Source organism: Synchiropus splendidus, chromosome 14 (assembly GCF_027744825.2).
Source record: "Synchiropus splendidus isolate RoL2022-P1 chromosome 14, RoL_Sspl_1.0, whole genome shotgun sequence".
Lineage (NCBI taxonomy): Eukaryota > Metazoa > Chordata > Actinopteri > Syngnathiformes > Callionymidae > Synchiropus > Synchiropus splendidus.
In genome coordinates, this window is record NC_071347.1 from 1,817,501 (window position 1) to 1,825,674 (window position 8,174).

General features: G+C 40.5%; 2 protein-coding genes across 2 annotated transcripts in view; one reads left to right on the forward strand and one right to left on the reverse strand.

Moving 5' to 3' along the window:
• c14h11orf58 (chromosome 14 C11orf58 homolog) overlaps window positions 1-273 on the forward strand; it is a 2,020-nt gene extending 1,747 nt beyond the window's left edge. Inside the window, exon 5 of the mRNA XM_053886067.1 lies at window positions 1-273. This exon is cut by the window's left edge and continues 293 nt beyond it. The gene's annotated coding sequence lies outside the window, so the exon portion shown is untranslated.
• Window positions 274-510: 237 nt separating this feature from the next.
• cat (catalase) lies at window positions 511-7,973 on the reverse strand. The gene is made up of 13 exons (XM_053885927.1): window positions 7,820-7,973; window positions 6,839-7,010; window positions 6,372-6,482; window positions 5,722-5,852; window positions 5,518-5,622; window positions 5,280-5,405; window positions 3,640-3,831; window positions 3,243-3,395; window positions 2,734-2,872; window positions 2,540-2,670; window positions 2,124-2,231; window positions 1,490-1,573; window positions 511-1,297 (listed from the first exon to the last, which is right to left on the reverse strand). The coding sequence occupies exons 1-13, from the start codon at window positions 7,883-7,885 to the stop codon at window positions 1,235-1,237; spliced, it is 1,581 nt and encodes a 526-aa protein (XP_053741902.1). The 5' UTR covers window positions 7,886-7,973; the 3' UTR covers window positions 511-1,234.
• Between the last annotated feature and the right edge of the window lie 201 nt (window positions 7,974-8,174).

Genomic DNA, 8,174 nt, shown 5'->3' on the forward strand with positions numbered 1-8,174 from the left:
GCATAAAAATAAATCTTGTGGACAAAATCCTTCCACGTGTGTTTATCATTTGTTAAATTTATTAGATTTTCTTTCAGTATTTCTGTTGTGGTACAAAAATAAGTGGTTTCACCTGGTGAATTTCACTTTTCTGAATTACTGTATGTTGGATTTGAATTGTGAAGTATTTCAAACATGGTTTAAGGAACACTAGTATATAACTATAATCCTTTCTGTGCCTTGTTTATGAGGCATTTCATCACAGCAACGATATAAACAATCAATTCTGCCACAGACATTACATACAGAGGATTGAAATGTCAATCGGATATATAAGGCTTTAAACCATGTGTAAAATGCAACAAACTACATACTGTATAGGACTGTTACTTGCATGATGAGATGGAAAAAAAAGTAAATCAATTACAGAAATTATTGATGCTTATCTTCGCTTTTATCAGTGGTCAACTTCAATCGCACATGCATGACACACACAAACACAAAGAAAGACTTGAGTCAGCTTCCATTCACTGAATTTGGAACATGATTATTTTATTAGCAAAAATGTACACAAGAAGTCAGATATTCATTGGTTCAAACAAGACAGTGACTGTTTTTCCAAATTGTTTTGGGGGGTTTTGGACCTTACATGGCAAACTTGAATAAACAACATGTCAGCATGTTGCTGGTATGATGTCATCAAACGGCAGGTAGTCCCATTCCATATTTGCAGCCAACATTCAGAAGAAAACGATATTTTTAGTCCAGTATTTACCCTCTGTGCAGATGAATTCCTTTAATAAGATTTAAACGCTGCAACTGTCATCAGACCCCTGGATCCAGGTGAAGGTCTTGGAATGTGATTATTTGTTAACTCAGTTGGTCAAAAAGGATTTGTGTTTCCCATTATGGATCTGATGCTGGTTCAAACATCACAAGGCACATGATCATGTGAAAAGAAACATCATGCTCTCATTAGTAAATAAGATGACTGATAAAACATATGTAGGAACACTGATGATAAATCGCTCATCCTTCAAATAAAATTCACTACGTCTTGAATATTTCCTCTCTAGTCTGGAATTAACAAGTCATTAGTTGTAGAATGACAGTCTTAGGTAAGTTTGACATAAGAATTCCTCCGAGCTTTCATGCTCAAAATCAATCTGATCATCTCGTGTAAATGGCTGAAGCGGTTACTGAAGTGCTTTTGCGGTCAGGCAGGTGAGGGCGACCTCCTCTGGTTTTAAGGCAGTTAGATCTTGGAGGAAGCGGTGACGGCAGTAGCCCCCGGACGGCTGTACACATGCACTGAGTTCTGATGGAGGAGGGAGAAACATGGTGTCAATGTTCTGCCTCAACTTTCACAGGTAAAACACTTTTTTTGTGTGGTTCTCTTTCAAAACTGGAACCTGCCTTTTTAATGGCTCGAGTATAATTACTGTGATCTACTTATAGTAACATAGTACTTTATTTCCGACCATTTCTGCTTCTGACAATTCATCCTTACCTTCTCAGCTTCGGCATTGAATTTGTTCAGGTACGCCTGCACTCTGTTAGCGTAGTCAGGATGCACAGCCTTCAGGTTGGCAACCTGAGTAAACATAAAGAGAACAAATCTGTAATCTTGTTCAGAGTTACGCTCATCTTCCCATATTTCTTTCTGGAGACGACATGTGGAATTTTGGTTGAACAACACCCAGAAGAGGCCCTTCTTTGGAATCTACATTTTCAGTCAATACACATAAAAGTTTTGAAACAATTGAGCACTAGATGCTACTAAAGTTCCAGGCTCGCTATTAAAGGAACAAAACGAACTCATTTACGCGTCAAATCGTAAGAAAGCTTCTCAATCCTTAAACTATCGTTTAACACTGAAAAGGGGAGTCAATGGAAGATAAAATGAAGGGACTGATCTTGTTCCCTTCAGGGTTTTTTATGACCCTGGTGGCGACTCTTCTTCATGATCACTGTTTGAAATGTATTTATAATATAAGAAGTGTGAATTGAAAACAAAAACATTAAATCATGAGTCTGCATTACTGATGACATAGGATAATCGGTGAAATGAAAAGGAACCGTGTAAAAGAATGAAAAGAATCCTATCCTTATCGGTCTTCAAAGATGAAAAAAAAATGACCCACCATGCGTTTCTGGATGAAGAGCTGCGCCCCCTTCAGGGATCCTGCCATGTTCTTACAAAGTCTATCACGCTCCTCGTCATTCAGCACTTGAGTGAAGAATGTGCGCACCTAAAACGGACAGACAGAAGCACACGCCTTTCAAACCACTACCTGGAGTCTGAATGGTTTTTCTCAGAGCGTATAAACTAGTGAAAGGCCGATGAGGCTCCATGAAACGGTGTTGGTGCTGTCAGTTCAAAAAGATGTTAGTTGTCATTAAAACAGTTCCAATCCAAATCCAAACTTTTGTTCAATATTCTAAAAATGGACACCAGTACGTCAGCCCATTACTACTGTAAACACACAATGACTCTTCCTAAATGTGGCAAAGGTCACTAACTGTAACATTACAAAAAAAAATCCCTGCAGTTCTTTACCTGTGTGACATTGTCATCATCAGCACTATTGTAGCGAGCCACATCAAGGGACACCTTGAATTTTGACTCCACACAGTCTGGCTGACAATCCGGAGCACTGAAGCTGTTGGGATAGTAGTTTGGAGCACCACCTAGAGGCAAACACATGTAAAACTATAAATGTTTGTGGAAAAAAAAAACATGGCAGACTCTACCTTGGTTGTCAAACATGCACATGGGACCATCACGCTGGTAGTTGGCCACCCGGGCCTTGTAAGGGCAGTTGACAGGGATGTGCAGGTAGTTGGCTCCCAGACGGTGTCGATGTGTGTCTGGGTAGGAGAAGAGACGAGCCTGCAGGGAGTCATTTATGAGTGAAAGAAAAGGTGCTTGTCCTCTTCTCACCTACTGGTGTGAGATTCACATCCCACCTTAACTAATAATCAAATTAAGATCACGATAATCCTGATAAATGGCACTGAAATGAATCCTAAAATAATATTCAGGGTTCTCCCCTTCGTTCTAGCAGCGAATTTCACCCCTTGGACTGGAAAAATGTCACTATTTTCAGCTGCTTTAGAAAAACATGGAACATTCCCTCACCATCTGTCGAGCAGGACTCTGACTTTCAGGCTATGCAAATATTTATTCATACTTTTATATAGTTACTTTCGCAGCTAAGCCTATTCAAATGACCAATTTATTCAAAGGGAAGAGTGATTACCTGCAGCATTTTGTCAGGACTGGGCTCGATACCTGGAGGCATGTTACTGGGGTCAAAGGCCAGCTGCTCCACTTCAGCAAAGTAGTTCACTGGGTTCCTGTTGAGCACCAGTCGGCCCACAGGAATCAATGGGTACTCCTTGTGTGACCAAACCTTCAATGAGAGAAACTAGGTCAGACAGATTTGAGGTATGAACGTATGACACGCACACACCTTCACTTGAAGCCCTTTTCTTATCACACATACTTGGGTTCTAGCTGGGGCAGACGGTTGAATTACAAGGGGACGATTGGTGGCTTATCACACTTGATAAACCTGATCCAAGTCTCAAAGGAATGACTAACAGAGTACTAAAGTCTACCATTCAAAGTTCTGGCAGAGAATTCTTATGCCTTACCTTGGTCAGATCAAAGGGATTGAACTGGAATTTTTCAGCCTGCTCAAAGGTCATGACTTGGATGTAGAAGGTCCAAGAAGGAAAGTTGCCAGTTTCGATGGCATTGAACAGGTCTCCAATGGCATAGTCTGGGCTGGTGGCGGCCAGCCGTTCTCCCACCTCCACATCCATATTCTTAATTCCTTGATCAGTCTAAAACACAATGACAAATGACAACAACTGAAGCATGTGCAGCAACAAAAAAAACATTCCTAGAATAATGTAGGAATATTAAACAACCAAGACCAAGGTAATTTTAAAACCCACAAGTCCTAGCAGATCAGACTTTGGTGCTACCACTCCATAGTCATATTTTGAAATAGCAGATGACAATGATGACAAGAATAGCGACACACCAATAGGGGGCGTTGTGCCTGCACAAAGCCACCTGTTGCTTGATCATTTATTTCTTTTTCAATGTGAAATTATTCATAATATTTCATAAATACTGACAAATCATTACTCTTATGAGTAAAATGGTTGGATCCCAGACTGACAAAATGAGAAGTTTACACTTCAATATGTTTTATGTATACAGATTATTTAACGTTTATTTATTTTTGTTGGGTTTTTTTTGACAAAATGTATTGAACTTTCTCTAGCGCTATTTCCTCTGACAGCAGGAGTTTAAACACGTAAGATTAAATATAAATTTATAGCTGGAGATAAAACAGTTCCAAACAAACTAAGAACTTCAAAGAACTACAAAGAATTCTGAGTAATATAAAACAGTTCACAAGTGCAATTCAACAAATTGCCATTTTTTCTGCCACTGAAATCAATCCTTCTCAGAGCCATGATAATAAATACAGACCAATATTATTGACCATCAATAATATTGATCATGAATAACTATGTATGGATGAAGCATGAAAAATGCAAATTGTCTATTTTCCAAATAAAATAATATTTGCCATAATAATATATATTCCAGTTCTGATTTAAGTTAAGTGTGTAAGTGTGTAACAGCAGCTCATGTTCCACCGGTCTGCAGCTATATACACCTGTTTGTAGCAGTACAAGGTTTTGTAACTCAGTCGCAGTTGTCAGAAGTTGTTTGGATACATACTAGTCAAGCAAAGTTGACAAACAGAAGTCATGGTATTTTTTTTGTTTGTTTTTTCATTGCCTGAAGGGGTAACTATTAATAAGAGACATGCTACAGATGTTCCAGTAAACCGAAGTGTGGTTTCAGTTGAATCAGTCTCCAGTTGCACTGTTAGTTTTTGGCAGTCCACTTAGTACCACGTTGTTACTGCAGCAGTTTGTAGTATGTAGTGTGTTACAACTGTGGTTGTTCTACTGTGCACTATAGGCTTACAATGGTTATGGGTCAATGGAAGCAAAAAATGAAACCTATAAAACAACTTCAAACAATCTTGAATGTGCACAAAAAAAGAAATTTGAGTAGCCTGCTATGTGCAAATGTTTTGAGGTAAGATTGAAACAAACATTCACACAAATTGTGACAATTAAACATAAATACAGCATGGCTAGTCCCTTATAAAAGTCACAGTTTCAAGTGCCCTTTGTTTCAAAAACGGATTTCAAATGATCTTTGGAACAAATACAGGGAAGCTGTAAGGTGAGATAGAAGTTACCTTGTAGTGGAACTTGCAGTAGACGGGCTCTCCAGCAGCATTGACCAGTTTGAAGGTATGAGAGCCATAGCCGTTCATGTGGCGGTAGCCATCAGGCAAACCTCTATCACTGAACAGAAAAGAAACCTGCGAGATGGACAAACACTAAGTCACAAAGCACCATCTTAAATACCGAAGCTTGTGCTCAAGATAACTACTAATTCTGTCTCATTTAAATAAGCGACATGATCGCAGCTACCTGATGGAGACACTCTGGCCTCAGGCTCCAGAAGTCCCAAACCATGTCCGGATCTTTCATGTGGGTTTGAGGATTGCGCTTTTGTGTATGAATAAAGGAGGGGAACTGCACAGAGAAACAAAATGCAAATAATTGACACAATATTTTTAATAACCTGTATAAACAAAATGAGTATAAAAATGTTGCATCCAGACTGTGACTGACCAGCATGGCATCCCTGATGAAAAAGATAGGGGTGTTGTTCCCCGTCAGGTCCCAATTGCCTTCTTCGGTGTAGAACTTTACAGCAAAACCTCGGGGGTCTCGAACGGTATCGGATGATCCAGATTCACCAGCTGAATCAAGAGTTGGCATCTTTAAGCATTTCCTATTATTAAGAATACCTTTGCCCAGTGATGGGTAGATGAGGTTTCATGACACTGTATCATAAGGTCGATGAGGTGTCATGATACAGGGCCCTGATTTTGCTGACTGCACTGCGTGCTGTGAAATGCTTGAACAACTAATTAAACGAAACCTCACATCATTTCTAAACCAAGAGCGCCATCCAGTGACCTCTGAAAATTAGTCCACCATTTCATCAACCCTGCCATACTGTTTCATGACACCACAACTGCCCATCACTGCCTTTGCCCTGGTTCCAACTTTTACAGTTATTAATGTGGAAACGAAGTGCACAGTTTGACAGTCATGTTTACAAGAACTTCAAATTACAAGAAAATACAAATGAGATAATGTCAAATGATTTGCTATTCACATCATAGATAAACATTTGTTAGCGCCTGACGGCAAAATTTATATTTCCATAAATAAGCCCATTTTCATAAATACAAATGTCAACAACTAGTACTTACCAACGGTAGAGAAGCGGATGGCAATGGGTGTGGTCTTGCCAACATGCTCAAACACCTTGGCCTTGCAGTATTTAGTGATGTCATGTGTCACCTCAAAATATCCGAAGGCTCCTGCAGCATAAGGGGAATGAAAAAGCTATAAAAATTTGATAGATGGGTATAGATTGAATCGCTTAACAGTTTTGTAGTATACAACTTGAGACAGTGACAATGTCATGTAGTCAGTTGGGGCAAGTGAAAAAAAAAGGTTTGTGCCGTCTCATATGTCAGGCTCCACTGCCTGTTTAGGCACCTTGGCAACTACCTTTCTCAACAGAACCTGGTGTTATAAGTTAAGGCCTGTGTTTGTGTATATGTTATTTTGCCATGATCTGAAAAGTGAGATTAAGAATTACTTTCGGTGAGTGACACACATGAAAATAATTTCTGTTTGATGATCTGCAGACACTGCCCTTCCAATATCGTACCTGCCCCTTTGGCATGCACCACTCGCTCTGGGATTCGTTCGCGGTCAAAGTGGGCCATTTCATCCGTGAAGACCACATCCTGAACCAACAGCGGCCCTCTGGGTCCAACTGTCAGCAGGTTCAGCTTGTCTCCAATGGGCTGTCCGCCTCCTGTGGTCAGTGTGTCCGGTTTCTGTGGCAAACAGCACTGATATAAGAAAACGGCCAGCAATGACATTGGAGCCACACTTCACTACATTTGGAGAAAAAAAGCTGTAAAACCCTCCCTATGGTAGGATTTTCCAAGTGTTGGGGGGCCCATGCACCAACAGAACATTTCAATTTCAACATCCTTATAATCTAATTCATGTGCACAAGAATGAGCCTGATGCATTTATTAAAATCACATACCAGAAAGAGAGGAGACGTATACAATTAGCACGTCGTTTCAAAATAGTTTTACAGTTCTGAAAATTGTATTGATTGTAAAACACTGTATTACAGCAATGCAAGCCGTTTCCCTACACAAACAGAGGACGGTGACTAAGATACACAAACTAGCGCCGCTTATCAAGTACGGTAAACATTGGAACTGAAATCAACGGCCACTAGGCGGACTTTATTACGTCCTGCGCTTATGTAACAAACGGGGTTGAAGTTCAGTCATACCCCTGCACAGTGACCGACCTGAAACATTCCGTAACAAGATTATTGGCAATAGTTTGGCGGTCGATGCTTTAATTCGTGAATATAAATGCGACGCAGCAGTCGCGTTAGCATGTTAGCTTCAGAGTGTGATTCATACCGACGATAACAACCTGAGCAAATGCACAACCGTTGACTACTATCAACGAAACAGTCCTCCTTGCAATGAGTTAAAGTAACATAAAAACGACTTCATGTGGGCGAAATAAATCGTATAAGAACTAAGTTTGTTGAGCGCTAGGCTGCTGCACAGGAGGACCTCTCACCCAGTTCCGAACGACAAACGGTGTTGCAAACCTGAGAAGCTCTGTTCTGCTTCCATATCTTCATTTGGTCAGTGGCTTTATCCCTGCAGTCGGCCATCTCGCCTCAACTCAGTGTGACCCGTGCTTTAGCTAAAACACAATAACAGTGACTGACAGCTGGGAATCCACTTCCACTAGACCACGGCGAAGCCACGCCCCTCCTCACCACCTCTCATCTGATTGGTAGCTGAGGCTCAGTGACCTACTTTTCGAGCCAAGCAGGCAAACGTTAGAAGGCCGTATCTTGACCTCGATCAGGACAATAGGTGTCGGTACCTTCATGTTTTATTCGGGATCAATTACTATGTGGCACCTTGATCGTGTCCTAATTTTCCGTAGGGTACTTG

Bases quoted from the DNA above. Each gene is read 5' to 3' on its own strand.
- cat (XM_053885927.1), bottom strand. From the start codon at position 7,885: ATGGCCGACTGCAGGGATAAAGCCACTGACCAAATGAAGATATGGAAG. The intron at 1,574-2,123 runs GTGGGTCATTTT...ATGTTTACTCAG, and splicing joins TCTTCATCCAGAAACGCATG to GTTGCCAACCTGAAGGCTGT. The intron at 1,298-1,489 runs GTAAGGATGAAT...CTCCTCCATCAG, and splicing joins TCAATGCCGAAGCTGAGAAG to AACTCAGTGCATGTGTACAG.